Source organism: Vulpes lagopus, chromosome X, assembly GCF_018345385.1.
Source record: "Vulpes lagopus strain Blue_001 chromosome X, ASM1834538v1, whole genome shotgun sequence".
In the NCBI taxonomy this organism is placed as follows: domain Eukaryota; kingdom Metazoa; phylum Chordata; class Mammalia; order Carnivora; family Canidae; genus Vulpes; species Vulpes lagopus.
In genome coordinates, this window is record NC_054848.1 from 17,269,138 (window position 1) to 17,287,750 (window position 18,613).

The 18,613-nt window shown below is 33.3% G+C and overlaps 1 protein-coding gene across 5 annotated transcripts in view; it reads left to right on the forward strand.

Moving 5' to 3' along the window:
- The window catches only part of CNKSR2 (connector enhancer of kinase suppressor of Ras 2), a 273,141-nt gene that overhangs the window by 58,952 nt on the left and 195,576 nt on the right, over positions 1–18,613 (forward strand). For all 5 annotated transcript variants that reach the window (XM_041741834.1, XM_041741837.1, XM_041741833.1 and 2 more), the window contains exon 3: positions 8,036–8,238. In XM_041741834.1, the coding sequence (XP_041597768.1) occupies positions 8,036–8,238 (203 nt within the window). The remainder of the gene's footprint in view (positions 1–8,035; positions 8,239–18,613) is intronic.

Here is an 18,613-nt window from a genome sequence, read left to right on the forward strand (position 1 = left end):
AAATAAACAACCTAACCTTACACATAAGGATATAGAAAAAGAACCAAAAAAATGAAGGCAAAAGCCAGCAGAAGAAGGAAAATAATAAAAATTAGAGCAGAAATAAATGATATAGAAACTAAGAAAACAGAACAGATCATTGAACCTGGAGCTGGTTCTTTGAAAAAACTAATAAAATTGAGAAGCCTCTAGACCAACTTATTGAAGAAGAAAAGAGAAAGCACCTTAATAAATAAAATCACAAATGAAAGGGGAGAAATAACCACCACAGAAATACAGTTATTGGGAGAATATTATGAAAAATTATATGCCAATACATTGGACAACCTGGAAGAAATGGGTAAATTTTTGGAAATATATAAATTTACAAAACTGAAACAGGAAGAAATAAAAACCTTGAACAGAACAATGATCAACAAAGAAATTGAATCGGTAATCAAAAATCTCCCAACACAAAAGTCCAGGGCCAGATGGCTTCAAAGGGAATTCTACCGAACATTTAAAGAAGAGTTTATACCTATTCTTCTGAAACTCTTCCCAAAAAAGAAAAGGAAGGAAAACCAAATTCATTCTATGAGGCCAGCATTACCTGATACCAAAACCAGATAAAGACTATCTACTACAGGCCAATATCTCTGACGAACATAATTTTTTTTAATTTTTATTTATTTATGATAGTCACACAGAGAGAGAGAGAGAGAGAGAGGCAGAGACACAGGCAGAGGGAGAAGCAGGCTCCATGCACCGGGAGCCCGACGTGGGATTCGATCCCGGGTCTCCAGGATCGCGCCCTGGGCCAAAGGCAGGCGCCAAACCGCTGCGCCACCCAGGGATCCCTCTCTGACGAACATAGATGCAAAAATCGTCAACAGAATACTAGCAAACTGAATCAAACAATACATTTAAAAAATCATTCACCATGGTCAAGTGGGAGTTATTCCTGGGTTGCAAGGGTGGTTCAATATTTGCAAATCAATCAACGTGATAACATCACATTATTAGAAAAAAGGGATAAGAAACAAATGACTATTTCAATAGATGCAGAAAAAGGATTTGACAATGTACAATATCCATTCGTAATAAAAACAAAGTAGTAAGTTTAGAGAGAACATACCTCAACATATTGAGGCCATCTATGAAAAATCCACAACTAACCTCATCCTCGATAGGGAAAAACTGAGAGCTTTTCCTATTCAGTCAGAAACAAGACAGGGATGTCCACTCTCATCACTGTTATTTATTTTTATTTAAGGTTTTATTTATTCATGAGAGACACAGAGAGAGAGAGGCAGAGACACAGGTAGAGGGAGAAGCAGGATCCCTGGAGGGAGCCTGTTGCGGAACTTGATCCCAGGACTCTGAGATCATGACCCGAGCAAAAGGCAGACACTCAACCACTGAGCCACCCAGGGGCCCCTCATCACTGTTATTTAACATAGTACTAGAATACCTAGCAACAGCAGTCCGGCAACATTAAGAAATAAAAGGTATCCCGAGACGCCGGGATCAAATCCCACATCAGGCTCCCTGCATGGAGCCTGTTTCTCCGCCTCTCTCTCTCTGTGTGTGTCTCTCATGAATAAATAAATAAATAAAATCTTCCCCAAAAAAGGCATCCAAATTGGCAAGGAAGAAGTCAAAATTTTGTTTATTTGCAGATGACATGATACTTTATGTAGAAAACCCAAAAGACTCCATCAAAAACCTGCTAGAACTGATACAGGAATTCAGTAAAGTCACAGGATACAAATCAACATATAGAAATGTGTTGCATTTCTATACACCAACAAGGAAGCAGCAGAAAGAGAAATTAAAGAATCCATCTCATTTACAGTTGCAGCAAAAACAATAAGATACTAGGAATAAACCTAACCGAAGAGGTACAAGATCCGTACTCTGAAAACTATAAAACACTCATGAAAGAAATTGAAGATGACACAAAGAAATGGAAAGACATTCCATGGTCATAGATCAAAAGAACAAGTCTTGTTAAAATGTCTGTACTGCTCAAAGCAATCCACACATTTAATGCAGTCTATCAAAATATCACAAACATTTTTCACAGAACTGGAACATACAATCCTAAAATATATGGAACCACAAAAGACTCCTAATAGCCACAGAAGTCCTGAAAAAGAAGAGCAAAGCTGGAAGCATCACAATTCCAGACTTCCAGTTATATTACACAGCTGTAGTAATCAAAACAGTATGATATTAGCACAAAAATAGACACAGAAATCAATGGAACAGAATAGAAAACCCAAAAATGAACCCACAACTATATGGTCAATTAATCTTTGACAAAGCAGGAAAGGAATATCAAGTGGAAAAAGTCTCTTCAACAAATAGTTTTGGAAAAACTGAACAGCAACATGCAAAAACATGTAAGAAACTGGACCAATTTCTTACACCATACACAAATAAATTGAAAATGGATTAAACACCTAAATGTGAAACCTGAAACCATAAAAAACATAGAGGAGAACATAGGTAGTAACATCGGCCATAGCAGCTTCTTTATAGGTATGTCTCCTGAAGCAAGAGAAAAAGGCGAAAGTAAACTATTGGGACTTTATCAAGTTAAAAAAAGCTTCTGCACAACAAAGGATGCAATAAACAAAACTAAAAGGCAACCTACAGAATGTGAGGAAATAATTGCAAGTGACATATCCGACAAAGGGTTAGTATCCAAAATATATAAAGAACTTAGAAAATTCAACACTCAAAAAACAAATAATCCTAACTCTGGGAAACGAACTAGGGGTGGTGGAAGGGGAGAAGGGCGGGGGGTGGGGGTGACTGGGTGGCAGGTACTGAGGTGGGCACTTGACGGGATGAGCACTGGGTGTTATTCTGTATGTTGGCAAATTAAACACCAATAAAAGTTAATTAAAAAAAATTTAAAAAAAAATAAAAAATAAAAAATAAACAATCAAAAAAAAATAATAAATAAATAAATAAATAAAAAACAAATAATCCAATTAAAAAATGGGTAGAAGACATGAACAGACATTTTTCCAAAGAAAATATCCAGATGGCCAACAGACATATGAAAAGTTATCACCATCACTTACCATCAGGGGAAAGCAAATCAAAACCACAATGAGCTATCACCTTACACCTATACACCTGTCAGAATAGCTAAAATCAACAACCCAGGAAACAACAGGTATTGGTGAGGATGTAAAGAAAAGAGAAACCTCCTGCACTGTTGGTGGGGATGCAAACAGGTGCAGCCACTCCGGAAAACAGTGTAGAGGTTCCTCAATATAAGTTAAAAATAGAACAACCCTATGATCCAGCAATCACATTACTAGGTATTTACCCAAAAAATATAAAAATACTAATTCAGAGGGATTCGTGCACCCTGATGTTTATATCAGCATTATCTAAATAACCAAATTATGGAAAGAGCTCAATTTTCCATTGACTGACAAATGGATATAGAAGTGCTATATAATACAATGGATTATTAACTCAGACATTAAAAGGAATGAAATCTGGGTGGCTCAGTGGTTGAGCGTCTGCCTTTGGCTTAGGTCGTGATCCCCAGGTCCTAGGATCAAGTCCCACCTCCGGCTTCTCGCAGAGAGCCTTCTTCTCCCTCTGCCTATGTCTCTGCCTCTCTGTCTGTGTCTCTCATGAATAAATAAAGTCTTTTTTAAAAAATTAAAATAAATAAATAAATAAATAAATAAATAAATAAATAAATAAATAAATAAATAAATAAAAGGAAGCGAGTCTTACCTCTAGGAAACAAACTGAGGGTTGCTGCAGGGAAGGTGGAGGGGGACCTGTGGTAACTGAGTGATAGGCATTAAGGAGGGCACATGATGTGATGAGCACTGGGTGTTATATGCAACTGATGAATTATTACAGTGTACAGCTAATAAAATTTAAATTTAAAAAAATAATATTTTTAAAAAGAATGAAATCTTGTCATTCTCAACGACATGGATGGACCTAGAGTGTATTATGCTAAGTGAAATAGAGAAAGACAAATACCATATGATTTCAATCATATCATATGTGGAATTTAAGAAACAAAACAAGCAAAGGGGACAAAATAAGAGAGAGAGAAAAACCAAGAAAAAGACTCTTAACTGTAGAGAATGAACTAAAGGTTACCAGAGGGGAGGTGGGTGAGAGGATAGGTGAAATAGGTGATGGGGATTAAGGAAGGCACTTGTCGTTATGAGCTTACCAGGTGATGTATGGAATTGTTGAATCACTATATTGTACACCTGAAATTAATATAACACTATGTTAACTAACTGGAATTTAAATTAAAAACAACAAACAAACAAATAAATAAATAACTCTTAAAAAATAAAATTTGAGTCAGTATTTACTGTCTGCATATTTCTGGACCAAAGCAAAGGGGTGCTTGATTCACTTGTCACTTCTTGGTATAGGAGGCAAGGGAGCATGATTTACTGGTGACTTAGTAAGACAGCACACCATCTGCTTTCATGAAGGAAATAGGAAGAAGATCTGTGTGTTGTCAGTAATTGATTTTGAACTATTTAGAATTGAGAGCTGTGATGATAAAAATTAACTTGAGATCAACTAATCTATCCCTTGTGTTAAAATAGTACGACACAGATACTGTTGTATACAGACAAGCTTCTAACCTATTTTTATAGTCTTACAGAATTTTCTTTTTTTTTTTTTAAGTAGGCTCCATGCCCAGCACGGAGCCCAACGTGGGGCTTGAACTCACAATCCTGAGATCAAGACCTGACCTGAGATTGAAAGTCAGATGCTTAATTGACTGAGCCACCCAGGCGCCCTATAGTCTTAAAGAACTTTCTTTAAAATGCTTTTGAGTTATTGGTTTAACTAGTTTTATTTCATTTTATTTCTTTTTATTGACTTAACTAGAATTAGTTTTAAGAATATCCCTCTCTATCATCCACTACATATCTTTTGTCTCTTCTTGCCCACTGCATTCCTCAGTCCTCCTCATTTTTCACCTCCAGTCCATGTAGGATATTTCTTTAGTAGGTTTCCAGGTTAGAAGTTCTCTCAGGGTATCCTTCCAGGTTTTATCTACAAGCTTTTTTTTTTATTTCCTAATTCTTGAGTTGTATTTTAAAAAATAATTTTAGCATTATCTTAAATTTTGAAGGTTTCAATGTATTTTTACTTTGCTTTCACATTTTTATTTGCAAGATCTGTATTCATTTTAAATTATTCTGAACTTTTCTCAGAAAATATCTGAGATGCTAGTATTGTATATAAAGATAAATTAACTTCTGTGGTGGCTAATAGCTATAGAGTGAAAGTTACATTACAGGTTGATTGATTAGTTTCCTCTCTAATGAACTAACCACTTGATCATCTCTAAGAAATTATTATGTTTATAAACAAATGTTTCCTCATGAAAATCATTAATATACAAAAATGAAAATACTTTTATACTTCAGGGAAAATGCCTTAACACGGGGGAAAACTTCTGAAGATACTTTCAGGAAAGCAATTTAGAAGTGTCTTTGAAATTTAGTTCATAGAGTCTCCAAAGGGCAGCTGAGAATGAGCTTTGGAAGGGACCAGCAGGTGTTCCTGACTTTGGAGGAGGCCTTTAGCTTCCTCCAGCAAGTGAGTAATGTACATATTCAGATGTGATTAAAGATCTTTGTAGGGGGAGATTAGTTTTGATTATCCAGGTGGACCACAAATCCAATCACAAGTGTCCTCATGAGGGAGAGGCAAAAGGGGATTTGGTACACACAGAAGATGTGGCCATGTGACCTCAGAGACAGAGACAGGAGTTAACAGTGGCCACAAACCAAGGAATGTCAAGAGCTACCAGAGGCAGGAATTCAAGCCTCCGAAAGAAACGTGGACCTGCCAACATTATGATTTTTATCCCACTGGTAGTGATTTTTGGATTTCTGATCTCCAAAGTAAATTTCTGTTGTTTTAAGCCAAATAAATGAATAAATAAGTTGATATGATTATAAATTGTTCTTACCTAGTCATTAAAGAGTATCTTTAATAAACGTGTAAAAGGATTTCCTTCTTAACATACTGATAAGCTGGGTAAAATCTCCCAAATGTTTCGCAGATAATCTACCCTCAGATGCAAGAGAATCTGAATAGAATGTTGTTTTATTTGCACAAACAAAACCTTTTGACTTGAGAGAATACTACAATTCAAATTTAGTAGTGAATGTTTAATATACTGAATTAAAAAAAAAAAACAGACCCATGGCTCCAAAAGGAAATGTTCTTTTAATAAAAAAAATGTAAATTTTTAGCAAAGAACATTCAGACTTTTATTACTATGAAACCTTCAATGATAACATACATAACTTGGTATTTATTTATTTATATTTTTAATTTCTTTTTACATAACTTGGCATTTGATGTTTATGTGTCCAAACCCTCCACTAGTCCCTCCTTCGTTTTCTCTTCCAATTTTCTTAAATTATCATAGAAGAAATAACGTCAAATTTCATATAAAGTAATTACTCAGTTATTGTTGACTTAATACAGCTAAATTTATTGTGCGATTTGCTTCTCTTTTTCATATCCCTAGTATTTTATCTACCATTTTGCTTAGGCATCCCCTCACATATGGCCTTGTGACATAGTCCCATTCAGAATTCTGTCTAAGCTCTGTTAAGCACACGAGAAAAATCTCTCTGTGCCTCATTGTCATCAACTATGAAAGGAGAATAAATCAAACTTAGAATTCATTTGGGCCTCAGAGGCTATCTAAACTTGTTTGGGTTTTATGGTTTTCTATAAGGTAATAATACTTTTAATTTTACACATGACAATACTGTACACGCTAAGTAGTTTGATGAAGGTCATCCTTTGAGCAGGTTGACCAGCCTTTCTTGGAGGTGTTCTACAGTGCACAATTAACTCTTTTAAAATTTTATTATAACTTAGGAAGTCTTTCCTTAAAGTTTATTTGTGGAGATCCTACAGTGTTTTGCATTGAATGTGTTTTTGTAAAAAATCTTAGATATATTTATTCATATAACTTCTTCCTGCATTAATTTATAGACACAATATTTAAGGTGAAATAGTAAATACCACTGCAAATTCAAAAGTGAGACCAAGGAACTATAAGAAAACAAACATCAAAAAGTCAGTATGATTGTTTTTGATGTGCTTCATATTTGACTGTGAGCTAGTGCAACCATGGCAAAAATAGAAATAAGTCCAGTGTCCTAATTTGTATTATAAAAAGGAGAAAGTAAAAAAAAAAAAAAAAAAAAAAAAAAGGAGAAAGTATATTGGTTCCAATGAGGAATCAGAGGTTTTTTTTGGTACCATATTATAGAAGAAATTTCTTATATAAGTCATTATGGAGAAGACACAGAATAAAGCTGTATTGCATATGATTTATTTCTTTTTCATTTTATCATTGGGTTGTGCTTTTTTTCCTCACTTTGGCAAAGCAGAATTTTTCGTAGCATCTACATTCATGACTACACATATGCAAATAGAATAGATACTAAACAGTAATTACTGGGGCAACTGGGTGGCTCAGTAGGTTAAGTGTCTGCCTTCAGGGTCTGCTGGGGTACTGGGATCAAGCCCTGTGTTAGGCTCCCTGCTGAGCCAGAAGCCTGCTTCTCTCTCTTCCCCTGTGCCACTCCCCAACTCGTGCTCGCTCTCTCTCCCACCCCCCTCTCCCTCTCTCTCAAATAAATAATATCTCTGAATAAAAAAAAATAAGGATAAAAATGAATTTCACAAGTAAATGAATTTAAGTTTGGGTTAAAAAAACACTTATGAGTCCCAGTAATCTTTCTTTCCTGCATGGCATAGTTCCAAGATATAATACTCTGATCTTTTCACGTTCATACTAGCTCTTAACACATTTTATTGTAATTTCTTTATCTGACATTTGCCCAGATCCTCACTTGACTGTGGGTTCTGCTAGGCCAGGAATCCTATCTTAGTCAATACAAATTTTGTTGCTTGTACATAGTAACCTACTCAGTAAATATTTTAGTGAATGAATATAATACTGACTTTAAGCATATTTGTTTTCTCTCTTTTTATAATTCAGAATTATGGCTTGGAAACAGAAAATCTAAAAACCCTTTCTCACAAGCTGAATGCATCTGCCAAAAATCTACAGAATTTTATAACAGGGAGGAGAAGGAGTGGCCATTATGATGGGAGAACCAGCCGAAAATTGCCAAATGACTTTCTGACTTCGGTTGTGGATCTCATAGGAGCAGCCAAGAGTCTGCTTGCCTGGTTGGACAGGTAAGATCTTCCACATGTTTCATAAGTAATCCTCCTCAGACACTATCTTGAATGTAACATCATTTCATATGTTCTTGTAAAAGAATTGGACAGAGGAATATCAAGTTGCAAATGTCTAATTATCATTCACCACAGTGTAAGTAGGGTTATCATCAAATAGACATTAATCATTTGTGAATTTTTATATCTAAGTAGCCAGTTAATAATTAGTGCCTGACAATTTCAGAATACATTAATTGCTTTACAAGCAAAGTCATTTTTAGCTGTCATAACAAGATTGATAGTACTATTTTATCTCCTAATTTTCTTTATTTTTTGTATTAATTAGTCATATTTAAGGGAGTGACCATTAGGATTCTATTTACTGTTTTAAATGAGTAATTAGACACTGACACTTTAATAGCATGCATTGCATGTCTCCTTGCCTTGCTTTATTCATTCTTTATTATTACACTGCACAGTCTTGGATATCACAAACATAGTTTTAGATTTTTTTCCTAGTTAATTTTTATTTGTCTTGGAACACATAAAATAACAAAAGTTTTCATGATATAAAATGAAAAAAGATTAAAATCGAATATGTGGTTAAACATTGTAATGGTGAATCACAGTTGTTTTTTAAAAAAATTAAGCTCTTTCATTTTTAGAATTTTTTGTAAGGGATATGTACTATGGTGATTAAATAACCAAATTTTATTTTTTTATTTTTTTTAAAGATTTTATTTATTCATTCATGAGAGACACACACAGAGAGAAGCAGAGACATAGGCAGAGGGAGAAGCAGGCTCCACGCAGGGAGCCCGATGTGGGACTCGATCCCGAGACCCCAGGATCACACCCTGGGCTGAAGGCAGGCGCTCAACCGCTGAGCCACCCAGGCATCCCAAATAACCAAATTTTAAAATACATTTTATCTCTCATAAGAAACTCCAGTAATAAACAATTTTACCAGAATTCTTTCTTGAGTGAATGTCAGTGAGATATATATTATATATAATATTTTGGCTTTTTAAAAATATGAGGCCTTTTTTTATGATCCAATCTTACTTATGACCATGGATGCCAATCCTAAAAATGTATGTTAGCAAGCGAGGCAGAGAATGATACAAAAATCATGACTGAATGCAGTTATAATTTAACATTAGAAAAACCTATTAATGTATTTCATAAAATATGAGGCCTTATGTAAAACTAAAATACTTATATTTTTAAGGTAAAAGTTAAGGTAACTTAACTTTATATTATCTGAATTTATATATATTAATAATAACATAATTGATACTAAATCCAAATCTTAATATTAAGTTCTGGGTTATTAGTTTTTTGGTAATTAATTGGTGGACATAGCATATTTCTCTTGCATTTATGACATCATTAAAATTTAATTCTCATAATTATCTAAACTACATTTATCAATCATTTAAAGTAGTTACACTTTAAGTAACTTTAAGTATTAATTCTACAAATTTCATAATGGTCAATAAGTAAAATATATTTAAAATATGGCTTAATCCTTAAGTAATATACTTGTTTCAGAAGGCTTCTCAGTAATTAGAACACATACTCGATTATAGTTTATATGCTCTTATACTATGACCTGCTCTATAATTGTGAATTTGCTCAGCCTCAATATTTGTATATAGTAAATTTCATTTTATGTTCTTTTTACACTAGTACTTGTCAAATAAATGAATACGTAGAATGTTTTTACTTTTTAGTGGCAGATAAGACTATAATATAAAATCATATAAATAGCTTCTAGAACACTATGGTAGTTTCTGATATTTTATTGTTTTATATAATTTTTTATGGTGACTTTTTTATCATCTAAAAAGATGCTTTTAGTAAATGACAATTTACCTACAAACACATGAGTATGCATACACATACAAAAACATATACAAACACATGCATAACAATCCCTGAAGTCAATCAATGATGTTTTGTTTATTTCATAGGAAGAAAAAACGTGATTTAAAGCCTGAGGGAAATAATTTAAGTCATCTGTTTGGCTTCCATTGCTGCAAAAGTTTTCACAATGCTTATTTTGTATTCCGTCATACCATGGTGATCGAAATCAAAGACCATTTAATATTTTGACCATAAAAATGAAATATGTACCTGGAAGGAAAAAAAAGACAACTTTGTGATAACTTTAAAATCACCTGCTGAGACTGTAAATTGAACAAAGAAACTGAAATTTATATTTTGAAGATCTTTCACAGAAAAGTTCAGCTCTAGGCTGGCTTGCCTATAATGATGATGCTTTATTTATTAACAAGCTTAAGTTTTAGAAGGGAAAAGAGAAAAAAATTTTCCATGCTAAGGCATTTGGACTTATGCTGAAGACCTTGAGAACTTGTTTAATAGGGTCATTGAGTTTAGACCTGTGGATCTTGATGATTACTAGGGCTATAGTGTTGGGAAAAATTAAAGAAGAATAAGGATGGGAGAAGGAAAACTAACTTAAGAGCTATTTTAGAAATTAATGCTGCTGCTATTGTTGATGATTTTGATGTTGATACCTCCAGCCACATTCATTTAATCAAAGCAACCCTAGGAGGGTTGTCTCCATTTTACAGTAAGAAAAACTAGCACTTTTAGAGGTTAATTTCAAAACCAAATGGCAAGTAAGTGGTAGAACTATGATTCAACAACACAGTTGATCCTGCTGTTTACTTAAGTTTTTAATTAGAGGAGCAGAAGTGATGATAGAAGAATATTAGAGATATTTATGCAGATAAATAATATTCTGGGACAGATAAGATCTAAAGACTACAGGAGGCATCTAGGTATCTGACTTGGCTGGCCCACTGGATGGTGATGCTATTATCAAAATAGGAACAGGTTATGGTGGAAGATGAACACTGAGTTGAGTGTGAGGCATGATAAATTGTGAAAAGGTCTTTAGAGTATTGCTGCTGAGAAAAAATATCATTGATAGAGATTTGGGAATAGGTGATAAAGTCATGGATATATTAATATTGGTGGTCTAAGGAGAGTTTTAGAATGGTTTCCTTTTATCCTGCTCTATTTGTCTTCTGTACCACTTATACCCTTCTAACACCATATAATTTACTTATGTATTATTATTTATATCTGATTTTATTATGTATGCTTTAAGAGAACAGGGATATTCATCTGATTTGTTCACACTGTTACAATTATCTAGAAGACTTCTTGGCTTATAGTGGGTGCTTTTTGAGTAAATGAAGAGAACTGGGATAAGGAATGAGCTCTGTGAACCACCAACAACTGAAAGATGAGTAGAAAAAGTGCAGCTTGTGGGTAAAATGAGAAGGCATAACCAAAGAGGTAGGAGAGAATTAGATGAGAGGAGTGTCATGGAAGCAAAGGTAGTAAAGAGGTGTTTGTTTGTTTGTGGGGTTTTTTTTAATATTTCAGTATTTTATTTTTTCCAACTTTATTGAGCCATAATTGACAAATAACTATGTATGTTCAATGTGTACAGTATGATGATTTGATACACACATATATTATGAAGTGATTACTGTGGTATTAATACATCCAGGTTAGTTAATACATCCATCACCTCATATAATTACTTTTTTGTGTGAGTGGTGAGAACGTTTAAGATGGGAGTAAAGAGTTTTAGCGGGAAAAGGAAGTGGTCAGTAGGGTCAAATGCTACTGAGTGATTAGGTAGGGTAAGGACTGCAAGTGTATAGTGAATCAGGGAATCAGGATATATGTGACCATACTAGCAATAGTTTAGTGGTTTTATTTAGAAGTCATGAAAACTGAAATACATGAGTTGGTTATGAGTTAAAGGTGAGAACTCCTCTTTAAAGAATTTTTTCTGTGAAATGGTTTGCAGTTCAAAATAGTTTTATATGGGATCCCTGGGTGGCTCGGCGGTTTAGCGCCTGCCTTTGGCCCGGGGCACGATCCTGGAGTCCTGGGATCGAGTCCCGTGTCGGGCTCCCAGCATGGAGCCTGCTTCTCCCTCCTCTCTGTCTCTGCCTCTCTCTTTCTCTCTCTATGTCTATCGTAAATAAATAAATCTTTAAAAAATAGTTTATATAATGTTAACTTCCACTTTTTACAGATTCTTAATCTTTTAATGGTAATAGAAAAGAGGTAAATAATGAATGCTGTTTCTATAATTGGGAGCTTGACTTTGCTTCCTCCTTTGCCATGGGTTATATGAATATCTTATCTATAATATCTATCTTAAGATAGATATTATATGAATATCTATCTTAATATATGATATTAATATGAATATCTTATTATATGATATCTTATGAATATCTTAATATCTTAATATATTAGCCAGTTCCTTGGCTAATATAAATTTCAGAAGATCCTGAAATCAGTTTAAATATAGTAATGCTTTATCTGTAACCATGCCAGGTGAAATGTTTAGGCTGGTTTTTTTTTCCTGACAAGTAACCCAGACTAATAATCAGAGATTATTAGTGGGTATGTACTTAAGTTATATTCTTATTCCTTTCAAAGAAATAAAATATTTTTAGGTAGCAGCAAGAACACAAGACAACACTTCATATGTCCTCTTGTTTCATTGTGTCCTACAAGATACACAGGAAACAAAAAACATTAATTGTTGCTAGAATAACCAAAAGAGCAGTGTTATCCATGACCATTACTGTGAATCCTGGCCAAAATGCATCGTGAAATAGTGCAAAGGAGCAGAAGGCTGAGAAAGAGTTGAATTTCGGTTCTGCCTGTAGTCCTGGATAATCTTGAACCTTAACTCTGTTTTTATTTTCTTTTTTTTAAAGATTTTATTTATTTATTTGACAGAGAGAGGGAGCACAAGCAGGGGGAGCAGGAGACTGAGGGAGAGGGAGAAGCAGGCTCCCTGCTGAGCAGAGAACTAGATGCCAGACTCTGTCCCAGGACCCTGGGATTATGACCCAAGCTGAAGGCAAATGCTTTTACCAACTGAGCCACCCAGGCACCCCTTATTTTCTTTTTAGAATAGGATGTAAAACCTGCACAATTTGAAGTTCTTTGAAGCACTAAAATTCTATGATTCATTGATCGTGTTCACCAAAGCCTTATGAGGAATATATCCAATTTATTTCCTTTTAAATAATATCAAATGATGAACACTAACAACATTTGTTAGTTACTTGTAGAATCATGATTTAATTCCCTACATCTTCTCTAAATAAATTTAGTTAATATTTTAAAGTTCTAGAACAAAAGGCACCTGGGTGGCTCAGTGGTTGAGCATCTGCCTTTGGCTCAGGTTGTGATCCTGAGGTCCTGGGATTGAGTCCCACATCAGGCTTCCCTCGAGGAGCCTGCTTCTCCCTCTACCTATGTCTCTGCCTTTCTCCCTGTGTCTCTCATGAATGAATAAATAAAATCCTTAAAAAACAATAAAAATAAAGTTCTAGAACAAAACTAACTTCTTTATGCCTTCTTTATAAAAGGTAGGAATGTATCTTGTCTTGTTTATTTTTGTTTACTTTTGAAGAACTTAGAACTTATGTACTTAATTATAAAAGTTCCATAGAAATGGTGTTGATCAAAAATTCTTAATATTTTGATCTGTTAGTATAGATTTATTTTAATTTAAACAGTGATAAATATTTTGGCATTAAATTTTTTATTGCATTTTAGGGAGAACTTGCATGCACAACAATATGATATGGGTTTATTGCAATTTTTATATTTTATGTCACTTGAAGAAGAAGAAAGGAACAGAAAGAATATGCGAAAATCTTTAATTAGTTGTAGATATTGAACTAGATGCTTTATATATATCAACTAATTGAATTCTCATGAAGCAGGTATCATTATCCCCATTTTACATATGAAACAGTAAATGACTTGCCTAAAGTCATTTGTCTAACGTGAAAATTGAAATTTGAATCTATTTTTGTTTGATACCAAAGCTCTTCTTGTTTTTCAATTGTTACATTCGTTTGTCATGCTACATCTCCATTCAAATGTTGACTAATTCTTAAAAATTTTGAGAAACTTATTCTTAGGAATGCAACATATATAAACATTTATTTTCATTTTTGTATTTCTCTCCAAGTGGTAATACACAAGAGTGCCACTTTCCCACTTTTGGCCTGGATATTTAAAAATCACTATATAGAATTTTTATTTATAGAAATTTTAGTTTGCATTCTACTTTGAAGGCATAAATGAGATATTTTTAATATCATTGAAAACCTTTTGGGGTGCCTGGGTGGCTCAGTGGTTTAAGCATCTGACTCTTGATTTCTGCTCTGGTGATGATCTCAGGGTTTGTGAGATTGAGCCCCACTTCGGGCTCCTCACTGGGCTTGAGGACTAATTAAGATTCTCTCTTTCCCTCTCCCTCTGCCTCCATCTCTCCCACCCCCCCACCCATTAACACACGTGCAGTCTCACTCTCTTGAAACAAACAAACAACCCTTTTGGATGTTTAAGACTTTAAAGTTAGGGAAAAATATTTACAATTTCACAAAAATTTCAATTTCAGTGGAGCTTTCATTCAAATAAAACTCATTTTCAAAAACCAGCTCTTTACGTTTTTAAAATCATATAAAATCTAAGGGTAACAAAATTGCTTTTATTTCCCTCCCATTTTAAATATTTACTTGAATGAAGTAGCAGACTTTCCCAGAGGAAAAGCTTCAGAAATGAATCACCATTTGGTAGCTTTACTGTTTATTTTCAAAGCATGGTTTACTCATCTATTTTTAACTTGTATCCTGCTGTTCTTCACACCTCAGTTTTCCTGCAGTTTTATATGGTTTTGCCAAGTCAATCTATACTTGGAGGCTTATGGATCACTGTATGTATCACATTGTACAGTAACATCATTAACAGTGTCCATAAGTATTGTTTATAGAAAAAGCTTGTTATTTATAGTGAAAGTTCATTATTTTCTCTCATTCTTAGCATTAGCACCTAATTGTAATTATTTCTAAAATACGTTTCAAACCCATTCTATTTTGAAGAGATCAATGAGATACCTTTTATGTCATTAAAAAAATTTTAAATCTTTAAGTCATAAGAGTAGGGTGATAAGGCAAAAATATTTTCTTTGAAATCATTTGCCTTATCTTAAAAAATAGTTGAACTGATTTCTTCTTCCATGATGGGAAACTATAAAACAGAAATTAATTATGTACCAGGAAAAAAATTACAAAAACCAAACTACTTCAGACACTACCAGATACTGTGGTACATTGTTGCTTGGTCTTTCCTCTCACATACTCACTGCTCTCACTTGGCATGTCTTGTTCCAGAGATAAGTACTAATGTTAGCACTGCCACTGTTTATGGACTGTGCTCAGGCTCAGCTGTGCCAACCTGAGAAATAGCAAGGCATTCCAGATATCCTTATTAACTTCTAAACTTTTTAGTTTTCCTTATTGACTTCTAATTTGTTTAGCATTTCTAAACCACTAATAACTTTTCCATAAATGTAATACTTCTGTTTGAAAAGAACATACAAAAAATACTTTCTTAGAGGGTCATACACCTTTGCACTCAAAAGAGTTATAAGCATTGTATTATCCATATGGTGATTTAAGGGGAATAGTTGCTTAACTTTTAGGATCTAAATAGAATAGTTCCTGTAATGGCCATTTATTGATCAGCCAAGGATTTTTTTTTTAATTTTCTGGCATCAGAAAGCTTTCCTGTGATGAATTTAATTTCCTTTACTTGGAGTCACTTTGTTCATTTTTATAAGTAGCCTGAGCTCTAGCTTAGGGTTGTTGTTTTTTTTTTTTTTTCAGACTGAAGAATAAATTTCTCTTTTTTGTTCTGTTCATGAACTGATTGTGCTCATAAACTCTACAGAGATCTATTTCTTTATCTAGATGATCATTAAGTCACAATTAAATAATCATCTTTGGTAACTCAAAAAGATTGGAACCCTGTCTGTCAGTCATCATTTATTTACATATGTGTCTAGGCAAAATAATCATACCAAACATTAATATCTTCAGGATGAGATTGGTTCTTTAGTGTGGTTATACATGATTTGCCTTTAAAATAAAAATTTCAGGGAAATTCACTACAAGAAAAAAAAATCAGTGTTTTCCTTGGTGTGTGTGTAGAGTTGCCCTCCCCCCGAGTTTTCTTGATATTTAATCTTGAGCTAGAAACTTGTCTTACTTGAAATATGAGTGGTCAGGAAAGTGGAAAACATGCCTTAGAATTCGGTTTGCTACAGGCATTCAGTCATCGAATAGATGTTTCTTTTTATATATTTTGAAGATTAAATTTATGGGAAAAATCATGCTATATTTCATCTTATCACTTTTGAATGAAGTTTTCAGATTTTATTAACAGACTTTGACCTTTTCAAACCTAGGAACCCAAACTCTTTCTACTCATGCCAGAAGTATGTTGAGTTCTTAATTAAAATGCCAATTTTTATGCTTCAGTGCAGCAAAAAATGGCCTTTAGTTACATTTTTTTTTTTTAGTTACATTTTTTTTTTTTAGTTACATTTTTTAAATGATTTTGTCTTAGGAGGGTTTATACTTTACATCTTTTAAAAAATGGTTTTATTGAGGCCTAATTTACATTCTGTAAGATACACCTATGCAACATTTCTACAATCCAGTTTTAGAAAACTTCCATAAGAATAGATTTTTCAAAGCTGATTCCTCACTAAGAGGTTAATTTTTTTAAACTGAGAATGTAGATTAATTCATTATATATTTTTTCAATTAACTTTATTTGAAATCTTAATGTCTCTTTCTGTTTTAGTAAATCATGGTGAAAAACAATACTGAGTTTTGGAATGTAGATTAGTGTAAGACAGCCCATAATAGGCTGTGGTATATAGAATCATTTTGAAAACAGTATGTTAAAAACCCAGGAGAAGGAAAGGATCATTTAATAAATAGTATGGGACACCTGATAAAGCCTTTGGAAAATAATGATAGAATGCTACCTGTTGTTTACTAAAACATTTTAAGTATATCATTTATTTAAATGGAAAATAAATCCGTAGGAAAACTGGAGAAAATATAGACAAAAAATGGCTCTAGTAGAAAGACTTAAGTATTTAAAAATAAGGAATAAAATACAAATGAATATCCCAATTGACTTTTGCCACACAAAAAATGGCTCTAGTAGAAAGACTTAAGTATTTAAAAATAAGGAATAAAATACAAATGAATATCCCAATTGACTTTTGCCACATAAAACTGAAAAATGTGACAAGGTATAAGACAGATGACAAACTGGGAAAAATAAATACTTGCAACAAACATATCAGAAGCAGAGTGTTAACATGTATTATGTGCATATTACCTTTATATTTTAAAAATACCAAAGTGTAATAGATGAGCACATAGACATTTCAAAAAAGAGGAAACATTGCTGATAAGATGTATGTGCCAAACAACAGAGCTTCAGAGCTCTGAAGTGAAAACTGATGGAACAAGAAGAAAAAGACAAATCCACAATTATAATTGGATACTTTATATCCACTCTCTCATAACTGATAAAACTACCAGACATAAAGTCAGCAAGGATTAGAAGAACTGAATAAACACTAAACAACATTATACAATTGACATTTTTAGAGTACTTCATCCAAGAAGAGCAGAATACAAATTCTTGTCAAGTACCCATTGGAACAGTCACCAAGATAGACCACTTCTGCATCATAAAGCATATTTTGAAACATTTAAAAGAATTAAAATCCAGCTAGTATGTGTTTTTAACCATAATGTAATCAAACTAGAAATCAAACAACACATTTCCAAGTAATCCATGGATAAAAGAGGAAGTCTCAAGGCAAGTAAAAAACATATTAAACAGAACGAGAAGAGAACAAATCATAAATTTCGTGATACACAGATAGAAACAGTGATAAAAGGAAATTTATAGCACTGAATGCTTATATCAGAAAAAAAGATTTCATCAATCAACTAAGCTTCCATCTTAGGAAATTGCTAATCAATATGTATTAATTTTTAGTTAAGCAAGATGAAAAAGTTCTAGAGGCCTGCTATAAAACATTGTACCTGTAGTTAATACTGTACCTGTAGTTAACAATACTATCTTGTACACTTAAGGTTTTACAAAGGGTAAATCTTGTGTTAACTATTATTATAGTAAAAGAAAATAAAAAATAAGGGCAAAATACGCCTAAAAGCAAGCAGAACAGGGTATAATGACAAAGGGTCAAAAGATCAATGAAACTGAAAACAGAAACACAGTGGAGAAGTCAATTAAAATAAAAGGATCATGAGGGAACACTACAAATAGTTCATACATAAATTGGACAGATGAAATTGACCAATTCCAATTCCTTGAGAATCACAAACTATGAACACTTACCTAAGATGAAATAGATACTCTGAATAATCCTCTGAGTATTAAAGAAATTGAATTTTACTTAGAAGCGTTTTAT